Genomic DNA, 15,452 nt, shown 5'->3' on the forward strand with positions numbered 1-15,452 from the left:
TGTGTATGGATTGGGATAACAGTTGTATGAGCCCCTAATAAAATGTTAAAGAAAAAAAAAGAAAAGAAAAAAAAAACACAAACCAGTTTACCAGCATAGCACTTATGCCTAAACACCAATAGTTTTCATAACAGACCAACTGATAATTGCTTTGCCATTCCTAGCCTTTTTAAGGATTACATTTTCTGCACTGTTGCCTTAAGTAGGTCTGAAAAAGCTTGCTCTCTGTTAAGCCAGTTTACTGACTACAGCCTGGTTAAGAGAATTTCCCCCAGTTAGTTGGTCCATTTATCATGCCGTATATAATGCACCACCATCTACTTCTGATAATCCAGTTCAATGACTGAGCAAGTTGACTTGATCAATTTGGCCATGACTAGTGTTATCCAATATGCAATGCACCAGCAAGCTCTCCACATGAGCTACATTTATGTTTAACTCCTTAGAAATAAAAATATTATGTATTCTCGTGTAAGGCTTAATTTTATGAGCACTGTGTTTTGATGTTTCACAAAACTCTTAAATGTGTTCTCTTATGTAAGGATCATCCATTAGGTTGCTGTGATTTGTTTTTAGAATCTTTTCAAATTCAGTGATGTCATTCTAATAGACACTTAGTAAATTTGTCACTGCTGGAATTTCTGGATCATTTTTATATGGGTTGGCTTCCTGTGAGTCAAATGGATTTATTTCCAATTTCATTAGCATATCTGCCAAGACCAAATATTTTAAGCAAGTAGTTTGCCTGGGACTTCCTGATTCATCACAATTCTTGAAGGATTCAAAAAAATCAGAGTATGTCTTTTCAAATTTGCCTTCTGTGTTAGGCCGGGTTGATTAGAGAATTAAATTCAGACACACACACATATGTGTATAAGAAAGAGCTTTATATCAAAGAGCAATTGTTTATAGAGAAACATCCCAGCCCAGTCCAGATCAAGTCCATAAGTCTGTTATTAGCCTATGTGTCTGATACTAGTCCATATATTCCGCTTCAGACTCACACAGCACATGCAATGCTGAATGCAGGAAGATCACAGGCCAGTGAGGGGAAGTCTTGTGGATCCGATGCTGGTAGAAGCATCTCAGCTATGGCTCCTCCAGCTCTCAGGCAGGTTTCTAAATTTTAAGGTCATATTTTGAGCAATTTTACATTTTTTTCTTCATGTAGGTTATGTAGGTATTTTCTAAGTGTTTAAAGCTATTGTTAAAAGGTTCTCCTATCCCTATTTCCATTTTTAAGTGGAGGTAGATAAAAGCTACTGATTTCTAAAACATTTTTGCAATTCCTCATTTTTGGCTGGTAAATACTGTCAGTTAAAAATCTGATTCCCCCCTAGGTTATCTCATCTTAGTTATTTACTTTATGAAATTCGCTTACTAGTCTAAATATTTTTTTGGGGGGTGGTTATACCCCAGGGCTTTTCCTTGGAACAACCTACCATTCATTTGTAACTAACAATTACTTGGTCTCTTCCTTTCTAATATTTATATTGCTCATTTTATTATTCTTACTGCATTAGTGAAGCCTTCAAGAAAACCTAAGTAAATGATGACAGCAAGGATTCCAATAATATTGAGTGCCATGAGCTTAATTTCATTACTTTTCTATTTTAAAAACTTAATATAAGGATTGCTTTGGGTTTCTAGCATATGCTTATGTTCAAACACTTCCATTCAACTCTTATTTTATTTGGAAATCCCTGTGCAAATGAGATTCTGCATCTTTCTTGTGGCCATAGATCTTCCTAAGATCCATTGCTGGTCTAATAGCTGCCCATTATTACTTTACTTGTCCAGTGACCCAGCTGTATACTACTTATTTAATAAGCCCCTTAATGATGAATTTAAGTCTTCTTTTTTATATCTCACAGATAATGCTGCAATTATTACTATATAGCAATAGCTCTCGATGAGACAGACTGACACAGTGGCTGCAACAATGAACTAAAGCACAGGATCAAGCAGTGTTGAGTTTTGTTATGCATCTGGTCACTATGAGTCAGTACCAACCTGATGACATCTACCAACAACATCTTAGTCCTATGTCCTAAAGTAAATATTTCTATAGGACGTATTCTTAGAAACCCAGCAGAATATTGGGGCAGAGGGCACAGGCAATTTGAGAAACAAGTCCTCCACTATGCACCAATTTATTTTTAAGACAACGGTGCAATCAATGTTCCTTCTACACCCTTCCCTATATGTTATTAAATATTAGTTCTTTCCCAGTCTGATAGGGAAAAAAGTACCGTATTTTTATGTTCTATTTCTATGATGACTAGTGGCATGTAAGCATCTTTTCTTAATTATTTGGTCTTATTTTGTGATGAGAATATTTCCCTCTATTTTGCTATCTGTCTTGCTTTTAATTGATTTGTAGACATTCCTTATATAACAGGGAAATTAACTCCTTGCTATATATGCAGCACAAAATCCCAGGTAATGTAATGGTTATATGTTGGGTTACTAACTGCAAGGTCAGCTGTTCAAAACCACCAGCTGTTTTGCTGGAGAAAGATGGGGCTTTCTACTCCCGTAAACAGTCACAGTCTCAGAAACTCACAGGGGGAGTTCTACCTTTTCCAATTGGGTCACTGTGGGTTGGTCACTATGAGTAGGTTTGGGTTTATATATGCTAAAAATGCCTCCATTTTTTGCTATTCACCTTATTTACACTATTTCTTTCACCTCAAAATGACTACTTCCAAAATAAATGAATGCTTATCATTTCTCAAAAAACGAAGATTTTCTCTATTAGAATTTCTTAGCGTTTTCACTACCAAAAATGAAGAATACTATACTTTAGAATAATATAAAATTACTCCCATCAGCACACAGCTGAACATGAAAAGCCTTAAGTTAATCACATTTTGTAGGACAAAGATGAAACTACTGAATATACTTATATTTTAGAATTTTCATATCTACAATGTCACTTTCATAAGGATGTCTAAAAACTCACTCATTAAATAAACACTAAGTTACACACACAATATTTCATATACTCACTTTAAAAAATACACATTTATATAAACCACAGTAATATTTCACATAGTTTTTCTAGAAACAAAACTATACATAACTGCCTAAAATTTAAAAATAATCCCATGAATACCTCTGCACTTACAAAAGACATTTAAAATGGAGTCTGTTTGGGGAAATTCTTATGTTGAGTATAAGTGTGTTAGTTATTGATATCTTCTCCCAAGTTTTAACATGGCCTTTGTACTCTCTTTAAGGTACCTGCTGAAGATAAAATCTTCATTTCAAACAGTCAAATTTAGCAATTCTTTTTTGTGTTTTATTTCTTGTTTTAGAAATCCTTTCCTCCCACAGTACCTGAGAAATACTAATGCATACTTTCTCAAGTTTTAGATGCTTTTTAACTTTCAGCATTTAATTTCTTTAGGTGTATAGAAAATGTGAACATTGAATATATTATCAATACATAGTGACCAGGTGATAACCGAAACACATAATATCAAGGCCCAGTCGCACTGTGAAACCAACAGGTATGGGCTATGAAGCATATCGTGATACCAACACTTCAGTATCACACCATACTCAAGCATAAATAGAATATACAGGATGTTTAGGAAAACCAAACCCACTGCCACTGAATTAGTTCCAACTTACATTGACTCAATAGGGCAGGGGAGAGCTGCCATTTGGGTTTCTAAGATTCTAACTCTTCACAGAAGAGCCTCAGCCTTTCCCTGCAGAGCATCTGTTGGGTACATTTTAGGAAGCTCTTATATCTTAACATATAAGAGCTAAAGATTATAGTTTCAGGAATGTACAATATTCTGTATTAGTGATTTTTTTTTACTGTTAGTGATTTTTAAAACAACAAGAATTGGTGAGGGTTTAAAGAAACAGAAACTCATCCAGTGCTGGTAGAAATGCACAATGGTAGATACACTAGAAAGTTTGGTAATTGCTCAAAATGTTGGACATAGACTAGCATACAGCATTTAGAATTCCACCGTTAGGTATATACCCCAAAGACTTGACAGCAATGGCTCAAGTAAGACACTGCATATCAATGCTCACAGCAGCACTTTCCACAATAGCCAGAATATGGAAACAATCCAAATGTGTGCAAACAGATGACTGGATAAATCAAATGTGGTATGTACAAAAATTTTTACTCATTATAGAGAGCTATATAGATATATAGATACATGTCACAACATGGATGCATGCCAAAATAGTGAAATTCATCACAAAAGGGTAAATATTATATGATCTGAATTATATGCAATATAAATATGTAAATGAAATATAAAATTTATATGAAATATAAAAATTAATTATTATGGAGGGGAAAAGGTTTTGCTTAGGGGCAGTGATTTTATGTTAATAATTTGGAAAAGGATAGCAAGAATGGTTGCTTAACTTGAAGTATATAATCAGTGTTACTGAATCTGGCATGAAAAAATAGTTCAATTGGTATATGTTTCTATATTTTCATAATTAAAAAAAAAGACCAAAGTTATATAATTTTCAGAACACAAAATACAAATATTTTACCACACATATAAATAGAAGCTCTCTCTTGTGTGTGTGGGTTTAAAAAAATCTTTCAAAGAATGTTTTGCTCCCAATACAAAATACAAGTATTTTAACACACATTCAAATATAGGCACTTGTGGGTGTGTGTGTGTGTGTGTCTAAAATCTTTCAAAGAATGTTTTGCTTCCAATCTGTCCCTAAGGTTAATACAAAAATTCCCAGCTTGCTTTGAAACAGGTAGGGTGACCAGTAAAGCTTCCTTCAAGATTTAATACAACCATCAGTCATATAGTTATATGAACATAAAACAGTTAAATTCAATAATATATGAGAAACAGTAGTTAGTTAGTATTTTTTTTTTATATTAGATGAGGAAAGAAATAATGGGAATTGTTCTTCATTCAACTAACTTCATCTCACCTAATATTTTCCTTATGTATTTCTTTTCCATTTTACTTGAAATCGGGTTTTGGGGGGTTTGTTTGGGCAAAACTTGAACAATGAAATATTCTGAATGTCATATACTTAAGACTAAAGAGAATAAAAATTTCTAGCAAAACTAAAGCTAACCATTAAGTACCAATGCAACAGCAACTTAGCTTTCTCCCTTTTCCAGTTCTAGGGCAAAAGAGAGCCCTATCAGGGGACCTGAAATATGACGGAGGTAGAACTATGTAGACATTGGCTCTGCTGCTCATTAGTCAAGCTAACTAATTTTACTCTAAAAAAAATGTGCTTAATTGAAAACAGAGTTAAAATATTTTTTGAAATAAAGTATAACCAACAATAACAGAGGTGGAATTCATTTCTAGTTCTTCCTTAGTTGACGCTGTTCTATAATTTAAAAATAATTTTAAGTTACCTGTGCTCGTTTTTCCATATCCTGGCAAGTACCTAGTTGATCTTCCATTGCAACTCTGATTTGCCTTGCTTCATATTCCAATTGTCTTCTTGTCATATCTGTTTGTAAAGAAAACTAAAACCACAAGTAAAGTGAAAATTTAGCATCGTATCATGTTTGTCTGTTTATTGATAAAAACAATAAGGTATAAAATTACAAAAAGCAAGTAAGCAAATTGTTGTCACAGCACACAATGATATAATTTTGTACTCCAAGGAGTCTTAAAACTTGATTATAAGGGCTCAAGCAGAAAGCAAATGTTTTGAGAATGATGATGGCAACAAATGTACAAATGTGCTTGACACAAAGGGATGTGTGTATGGATCGTGATGAAAGTTGTATGAGCCCCCAATAAAATGATTTTAAAAAGCTCAAAAACAAAAACTTGATTATAAGTGCCATGTTCACTCAGGGTTCCTAATGTGAAACACAAAATTAAAACACTTGTATAGTCTTTACATCTTTACAAATGTCTTTAATTAAATTGGACTATTACATTTAGAATATACCAGGGGGCTTCAAAAAGGGCATGAGACAATGGAATTAAAAGATAAAAGAACTTTCCCATGAACTTTTTGAAGCCCCCTTGTATAAATGGCCCAATTAGAGCGAGCCTAAGTTCAGTTCCCTTATGATTATTCTCCCTGATGAGGTACTATTTTTATTAAAAAAACAAACAACCCCCCCCCTATTTAAAAAACCCCCACCCAAACTAGCAGATTTACAATAGGACAAAATCTGTATGATCCCACTTAAACAGTTATCAAGGCTGGAACAGAGGGAGGAAGGGTACAGAGGGGGGCTAATGGCTTAGGAGACACTGAACTTCTGTTAAGGACAATGGAAAATTTTGGAATTGGTTGCAGTGATGGCGCCCATGACAAATATAATTAATACATGTAAAAAATGTTGAAGTAGCACATATTTTGCTTTATATTTTCCCCCTCACTTCAACAGAAGCACCTTATAATATTAATATGGACGAGAGAAAAATTAAAAAGTGCTTTCATCTTTATGTTTATACCTTAAGGTAACCTTAAGGTTATTTAAGGTAATAACCTCAGGTGCTTCTGAGTAAAACTATTCTCCATAGGGCTTTAAATGACTGTTATCTCTCAGAAGCAGCTCTCTGGGTCTTTATTTGGAGGCAGTACAGGTTGGGCTCTATCCGCCACCTTGTGGTCAGCAGTGGAGCATTTAATTATATGCACCACCCACAGACTCTGTAGGCCTAAGGACTGCAACTTAAATTGTCAATTTAAATCCGTAGTCATATTGGTTACTTACATTTTCAGTTAAAGGAAGACTGTCTATTCTTTTAGTTAGATTCTGAAGTTGAGCATAATACCAGTCTTTTTCTTTTTCTTCTTTGTCAAGATCAGCAAGAAGTAATGATCTGTTTTTAATGAAAAAAAAACAACCAAAAAACACAAAAATAACAAAAACTAAGTTTAATACAAAGCAAATGAAGAGTACTTAAAAGTAATCTTTACTTGTTGTGACTGTAAAGTTCTCTATTTAAATAAAAGCAAACCCACTCCTCACTTTCTACATGGCTAGATTCTAGGACAGTCATCATGAAAAAATCAGTGTTATTCAAAAATGGATGGCCATATCAGATTAAATAATGGAAGATTACCAAACCATTACATAACTGTCAAATTATGTCAAGACATAACTGCCAAACCACTGAGAACCACAACCCAGTCGAGTCAACACATAACCCTCAGCACCATAGTCAGTGTTATTCTAATCTTACACTTTGACTTTCATTTCAGTTAGTTATGTTTTTAATGCACCAAATAGTTAGATTGCATAATTTTTACTAGTTAGGAAGGTGAAATTTCAGATAATGCAATCATCATTAATTGAGGACTGAGTGCTATAACAATGAATAAATGAAAAGTTTATTCACTTTGAATTTTTAAATTTGAGGCTTAGAATACTTGTGGGGAAGTTGTATCTTGCATATCTTGTGTATTGTGTACACTATGAGATGCACTGTGAATTCTAGCACCCATGCCTGTGATTACAGTACCAGCTGGAGAGAGTTCTCTGTTACACTAATGGACAGGATTAAAGTGGAAGGTGTTCAGAGTCTCCACCTTATAGCACGGCCAACTGAGTACATTCTGCCTCAGAGCGACCCTGTCTTGAGGGTGTGAATTAACCTGTTTCCATGAGGGCATGGTGTGCTGAAAAACAAAAACCACACCTTCATCAAAGCCATTTCTCTTGTATGAGAGAGCCAACTCACAATTGGCAAGGGGAGAGGGGAAAACAAGCAGGTGGTAACTGACCTCTTCCACCTTCCATCCTTCTTTATCCTATTCTGACACCAACTGTTCCTCCCAGGGCACCATAGTGGGTTGAATAATCTGCTACAACAGCCACACAGAACTCAAAGACAATCCTCACAATTATGGGGATTTATTAGGGAAGTTAACAGGTCAGGATCAGTAACTGGTCCACAGAAACACCTCTCCTCAGCCAACAGCCAAGCCTCTTTCCAGCACCCAACCTCTCAGACACAAAGTCCTTTGATCTCTGGTCTCCATAGGCCAGGAAGTCCCCCTGCTGTGTTCTTCCTCATAGTCTCATAGAGTTTCAGTGTTGCCCTTCTGTTCTATGTCATGGTCTCCTTGACTCAGCCTCAGCTCTCAGCCGGGCTCCTTTGCTCTATCTCATGGTCTCAGTGCCATACACGCTGGTGCTTCTGGTATATCAGTTTCCATCACTCAGAGATCCTGAATGCATTCCACTGGTGGACCTTCTTCTGAGGGTCCTGGGATTTCTGTGTGTTTCTTATTCTGCGGTGGCTCATTCTTATGTGGAGGTGAGGCTTTTGTCTTTTAGGCGGTCATCCTCCCAATGAAACAAAGGATCACATCCTTTATTATAATGGATAATTAATCCCACCTTAATCCTGTCCATCAGCACAGCAGAGAACTCTCTCAAAATAGGATTATAGTCTCAGGCATACAGTCTAGAATTTATAATACACTGCATTAAGGGATTATGGCTAAAAGTCATTGACCATGTCTCATATGCTCTTCCTAGGTCTGCTTCAAAAAGGTTAAATAGACATGGGTTCGAATTCTGAATGGGCCAATTTCTGGCATTTCTCTTGGGCAATCCAGAAAATGAGGACTAAAAATAACAAGAAAGCACAAGGAGTTAATCTATGATTTATAGGATGTCTAAAAAGACAGCAAAAATACAGCAACAGAAAAACAAGAGGAAATCATCTAAGAAATGAAAGAATTTGCAAAAGCTGCAGAAAACAAAACTTCAGAATAAAAAGACAGAATGAATATCTAGCATGATGATGCATGCACTCATACCAAGGAATTCTAAAATAATTTGAAGAAAAATAATGATGGCCTACAAAGGAATGAGCCTCTGACATGTACATATTTCGTACCAGTGAGGTCTCTAATAAAGAAAATTAATTTAAATGTAGCCTTAGCTAAATTATTAACCAAGTATGAGAGTCAAATATACAGTACACATTGTCATAGTTGCAAGGACTCCATTTACTTTCCTCTACACAGTGAGAACCAAGAGAGCACTAGATACCTGAACTAAATGGAAAGTATACTGACAAGAAATTCGGCATGATTCTTTTAGGGCAGGATTCAAAAGCAAAAGCTCAAATTAGAACAAATTTACTGGAACCCAGTAAATTTTCTTCCAAGAAGTAAAGAAGCTAGAAGAGCCTACTATTCTGGACAAGGCAGAAATTTCCCCTCCCAAAAGAACTGCAGAAAGGCAATTAGAAATTATAGGAAAAACACAGAACTATATAAGGAAGACTATCTAGGACCATATTCCTTCAAACAGCAGAGAGGACAATTGTCTATCTACAGGGAAAAAATAATTCGACATACTTCTTGGCTCCACAATGACCAATAATTAAGGAGCCACAACAAAAATATTATTGGATGATAGCATCTTTGATTAACTTACAAAAAGCATGAATATTTTAATATAAACAGAATGATGTCACTAGTCTCAGGAAAGTGAAAACAAACATGTAGCTGCCAAAGCTGGTATAACAACACTTAATTGACATGTTGTTCTTGTTGTTAGGGGCCATCTAGTTGGTTCCAACCCACAGCAACCTTAAGCATAACAGAATAAAACACTGTCCGGTCCTGTGCCATCCTCACAAGTGTTCCTCTGCTTGAGCCCAATGTTGCAGCCATGTTGTCAATCCATCTCCTTGGGGGCCTTCCTCTTTTCTTCTGCTCCTCTACTTTACCAAACACGGTATTTTTCTGCAGGGGCTGGTCTCTCCCAACATGTTCAAAGTATGAAGACACGTCTTGCTCTCCTTGCCTCCAAGAGCACTCTGGCTGTACTTCTTCCAAAACAGCTTGTCCTTTCAGCAGTCCATGTTCTTTCAACAGTCTTCTTCAGCACCACAGTCCAAATACATTGAATTGTCTTTTTTTTTTTTTAATTTAATGTCCAACTTTTGCACGCAAATGAGGCAAGAGAAAATACCATGGCTTGGGTCAGGTGCACCTTAGTCCTCAAAGTAACAGCTTCGCTTTTCAATACTCCGATGAGGTCTTTTTTTTTTTTTAAATCATTTTATTGGGAGCTCATATGGATATTTTTATTTATTTTTTCTTACAGGTATTACAACAATCCATAATTCTGTTAGATCAAACATAATTTTACAATGACTGCCACCATCATTCTCAAAACATTTTCTTTCTTCTTGAACTCTGATATCAGCTCCCCTTTACCTCTTTTCCCCCTTCCTCGCCCCAGGAACTCTTCTTCTTAGTTATTATTTTAGCCTTATCTTACACCATCCACTGATTCCGTTGCCCTACAATTCTGTTATTCATTCCCTTCAGGGGTGGGGGTTATACAGTCATCTTTGCTATCGGTTCCCTCCATCTTTCCCATACCTCCAGGGAATTGTTGCTCCCATTACTGTTTCTGATGGAGTTATCTATCTTGGATTTCATTCACTGAATGATCTTCATTATACAAATGAATATTCACAGGTCTAACAAGCTTACTGAAATAAAACTGGGACCATAATATTAAGGGGAGGACATACTAAAGAACTAGAGGATAGTTCTGTGTTTCATCAGTGCTATCCTGCACCTTGGATATCTCTTTCTTCCTATATAGCCCTTTTGTGAGGGATTGTCCAATTATCTTACAGGTGGCTTTTGCGTCTCCACTTTGTCTACGCTTCTTCACTTCAATGTGATTGCTTGTCTGTGAACTTCTGATATCTATTCCCATCAACACCTCATGATCACATAGAATGGTATGTTTCTTATATGTGGACTTTGTTGCTTACCTGCTTGGTGGCCGCTTGTTTGACTACAAGCCTTTAAGACCTCAGACACTTTATCTTTTGATAGCCAGGCACCATCAGCTTTCTTCACCACAAAGAGGTCTTATACAGCAGATTTACCTAATGAAACTCGTCTTTTGATCTCTTGACTGATGCTTCCATCAGCATTGGTTGTGGATCCAAGCAACATAAAACCCTTGACAACATCAACCTTTTCTCCATTTATCATGTTACCTCTTGGTTCAGTTGTGAGGAATTTTCTTTCCTTTACATTATATCGATATTGAAGGCTGCAATATTTGATAGTTATCAGCAAGTGCTTTAGTCCTCCTCAGTTTAAGGAAGAAAAGTTATGTTACCTGAATATTTCAGGTTGTCAAAAGCCTTCCTCCAATCCTGATGCCATATTTTTCTTGATCTAATCCTGCTTCTCTATTTATTTGCTCAACATACAGATTGACTAGGTCTGGTGAAAGGATACAACCCTGTCACAAACCTTTCCTGATTCTAAACCAAGCAGTATTCTCTTGTTATGTTTGCACAACTGCCTCCTGATTCAGGTACAAATTTCTCCTGAGCACAATGAAGTGTTCCAGAGTTCCCATTCTTCTCTAGGCAATCCATAGTTTGTTATGAGCCACACGGTCGAATGCTTTGGCACAGTCAATAAAACACGAGTAAATAGCTTTCTAGTATTCTCAGCTTTGAGCCAACATCTATCTGACATCAGTAATGATATCCCTTGTTCCCTGGGTTCTTTTGAATCCAGCCTGAACCTCTGGCAGTTCCCTGTCAATGTACTGCTGCAACTATTGTTGGATATTCTTCAGCAAAATTTTATTTGCATCTGATACCAATGATATTGTTCTATAATTTTAGTATTTTGTTGGGTCACCTTTCTTTGGAATGGGTACAAATATGGATCAATCAACAAAGTAACGAACTATTAGAAGGAAAACCATAGAGTTCAGTTTAAGTTTATGAAATAACAAACACAAGCAAGAGAAAGATGAGGCTTACTACTCGTGTAAAGAGTTATAGTTTCAGAAACCGACAGCAGGGCAATTCTACTGTGTCCTATAAGGTAGTTATGAGTCTGAACTGACCCAATGGCAGTGAATGAAAGTGAATAAACATAAGAATATATGAGGGGACTTAAAAAGTTCACAGAAAAATGGAATTAAATGACAGTGAAATTTCCCCATTAACTTTTTGAAGTCTCCTCACATTCATACATAGGTACCTGTATGTCTACAAAAAATGTGTGAGGAAAAATTGAAAAGTGGACAGCAATTGAATTTAACAAATCTACATCTTTCAAAGTGATGTAGGATCTGTCCAGTCTTTATGTAAAGAACTAGTAATATAAACATTTACTTACAAGGGGCCACATGGCTGAAAGGCTGATTGATGACCAGAGAGATATGGCTGCTGGTCATCCTTACTCATGGTAATTTGTTAAAGTCCCTAATATATGCCCGATTGTGAGTTTATCTTTGAGTTGTGTGGTCCATGCATTGAATTATTGAAACCAGCAGAAAAGTACAATGCTGGGAGACACGGTGTCAGAATAGGTAAAGAAAGAGGGAGAGGGTAGGGGGATGGTTGGGGAGGGGGAAGGAGGTGAAAGGGGGACCCATCACAAGGTGGTATATATAGCACTCCCTAAAGGGGTCAAATAACAGAAATGTGGGTGAAAGAGACAACGAACAGTGTAAGATATAAAATAATATAACAATATATAATTATTATCAAGGATTCACTGGGGTGGGAGGATGGAAGAGGGAGGAGGAAAAAAGACCAACTTGTACAAAGGGTTCAAGTAGAGAATGTATTGGAAATGATGATGGCAACATATGAACAAATATGCTTGAAACAATTTATGTATGGAATGTTATAAGAGCTGTAAGAGCCCCAAATAAAATGATTTAAAAAAATAAAAAAATAAAAGTACTGCTAAAAAGAGGTGGAAAAAAAAAAAAAAAAGATGGAGCATAGAGGCATCTCTGACCCTTGCCTTGTGGCAATAGGGAACCCAGAGGAGGTTACATGCAGTTACCTGAGCCATTTTCAAATCTTCAAAAATGAAATGGAATGCATAAAGATCTACATCCTCGGCATCAATGAGATGAAATAAATGAGTGCTGTCCATTTTGAATTAGATAGTCATATAAGCTAAGAATGCCAAATTCAAGAGGAATGGTGTCACATTCTTCATCAAAAAGAAAATTTTATTTTATTATTTTAAGAAAGAAAATTTTTAAATACTGATTTTGTTCTATAAACTTTAAGCCAAAACCAGTTTTTCACCCCCCTAAATAATGTATGTACCTATATATATTTTAAGATTTATCAAGAAGTACAATGCTGTCTGTGAAGGGATAGTTCCTCATACAAGGAAATCCAGATAATACAATATTATTCAAATTTATGTAGTCCAGTATGAAAAAAATGGAAAAATTCTACCAACTTCTGTAATCTGAAATTGATCAAACCTGCGCAGTGAACCCCCTTGAACCAGATGACAGCTATACCATCAGAGGAGAGCAGTAGAACCAGCATCCAGAACATGGACAGAGTGATGGACTTCCGAATCCAGGGAGGACGTAAAGCTACATGCTTCTATGCAGGAAGCTGGCTTGCAGGTTAAGGTGACTTTGGGCACTTAATTGTGGAAGCTGGATTTGCTGACCCAAGGAAGTAGAGCTGAGTGCCTTTGGACTGGGGATTACCAAAGTGGAGTGCTTCTGTGTATTTAATTTAAGGGTCTGGATTTGCTGACCCAGACTCTTCAGGGTTGATGCTTACAGAGGAGTGGTATACCCTTTGGGCATCTATCAGCACACTTGACAGATTTTTTATAATACGTCCTGATAATTCAACCTTGAGCATTAACTAGAATTACAACTTGGTAACTACCAAATTTTGTATGTGAATCCTGTGCAGCCATTACAATGGATATTAGAAACCAGAGAAGTAAAATAGAGACCGCTAATGAGGGCAGTGCATTTCAGAATTTCTACCTTGGGTTACAAAATGAAAAAAAGAAAAACAACTAATAATATAATAGAAACAAATACAATACAAACAACACTATAAACCAGTGTTTAGGATATAATGAACAAAAGTTACCTTTCTTTCTCAAGTTCTTCTAAATATCCGGTATTTTCTCTGCTTCCATTTACAAACCCTCTTCTTGGAAAAGAGCCCGTAGGAACAGGACTGCATTCTCCCGAACGACTGGATATAGATCCTTCCCGGCTTCCATAAGAACGGAGAGACATTTTTGAACGTAGTTTCACTCCAGGGAAATTGCTGCTATCTAAATTAAGCTCTAAATAAGAGACAGAAGGGGTAAGTTTTTATACAGCAATGCTTTCAGTGGTCTAAGTGATTCTGAATGTTATTATTTGAAAGGTTATTTTCACTCAAAATCTAACTGAAAATATATAACATAAAAAGCCTGAAGGAGTACTAATTATGACAACTATTGAGCAGAAATTTATGCAAAAACAGAGAAAAATCCTTATCACAAATGACAGCCCTAAGACAAATCAACTGGCACCTGGTTCCAGGTAAATGTAAAGGTAAAAAGTAGGAGGGAGAACTAAAAGGAAAAGTCTTCCAGAAATTAGAAAGTAGTTGAGCCTTCAAGTAGAAAGAAAATGTGTTGAGAATGATGATGGCAAAAATGTACAAATGTGCTTGACACAATGGATGGATGGATGGATGGATGGATGGATGATAATAAGAGTTGTATGAGCCCCCAATAAAATGATTAAAAAAAGAAAGTAGTTGAGCCTCAATGAGCTGGCCCTTGGAGAGTATGTAAAAAGAGCATACTGAATCTAGAAGCACAGCTTCTAGAAAAGGGTACACTGTGTGGTGTAGAGCCTACAGTTTTTAATTGCTAACAGTGGGGACACAGATATGCCTGCCTAAATAAACTATAATTCAGAATCAGAATAACTAAACGTTCCTTCCAAAACCAAGTTGGGCAGGGTGAAATAAGAATTATGTTAAAGGAAAATTATGCAAAATGTCATTAGATTCCCTCAATCTAATATTGAGATGAAGGTAACGTTTCTGTGTAACTTCAAGTATTATGTACTTTCCTTGTCTTGACAATACACTTCCAAATCAAAATGAGAGGGGTGGGGGGGAGTCCTTAAAATTCTGCTAAAATGATTTATTAATGGAATCTATGACAAAGCATTTCCATCTTGGAGGGAACAGAAAAGTATATTTGTTGAAATGTCAGTGTACTTAGTCCGTGGCATACAATATTTTAAGGCAATGAACTTAAAAACAGGTGAAAAATATCACTGAAGAGTTTTAGAATATTTTATTCAAAACTAGTTAAATGTTTAATAAGTAGGTTTTTTTACCTACCAAAATTAAACAAATACACCTGAATGGGTAAGAATGATCTTAAGAAACCTTATGCAAACACCAGAGAAGCTGCACTTAAATACATAAAATAAACCACCACCACCCACATTATGACTCACAGCAGCCTTATACGATAGAGCAGAATTGCTCCACCGGGTTTCTGAGGCTGTAACTCAGGGGTCCTCAAACTTTTTAAACAGAGGGCCAGTTCACTGTCCCTCAAACCCATTTGAGGGCCGGACCATAGTTAAAAAAAAAAAAAAAAAAAAAATAAAACTATGAACAAATTCCTATGCACACAGCACTTATCTTATT

At 36.1% G+C, this 15,452-nt stretch overlaps 1 protein-coding gene across 5 annotated transcripts in view; it reads right to left on the bottom strand.

Moving 5' to 3' along the window:
• Positions 1 to 15,452, bottom strand: part of APC (APC regulator of WNT signaling pathway) — a 107,447-nt gene that overhangs the window by 89,593 nt on the left and 2,402 nt on the right. For all 5 annotated transcript variants that reach the window (XM_030888995.2, XM_030888994.2, XM_030888993.2 and 2 more), the window contains exons 2-4: positions 13,878 to 14,079; positions 6,707 to 6,815; positions 5,381 to 5,494 (exon numbers count right to left, since the gene is read on the bottom strand). In XM_030888995.2, coding sequence (XP_030744855.1) covers positions 5,381 to 5,494; positions 6,707 to 6,815; positions 13,878 to 14,079 — 425 coding nt within the window. The remainder of the gene's footprint in view (positions 1 to 5,380; positions 5,495 to 6,706; positions 6,816 to 13,877; positions 14,080 to 15,452) is intronic.

This window comes from Echinops telfairi, unplaced genomic scaffold, assembly GCF_000313985.2.
Source record: "Echinops telfairi isolate 266 unplaced genomic scaffold, ASM31398v2 ScPeMD7_7469;HRSCAF=8507_1, whole genome shotgun sequence".
NCBI classification, from domain to species: Eukaryota; Metazoa; Chordata; class Mammalia; order Afrosoricida; family Tenrecidae; genus Echinops; species Echinops telfairi.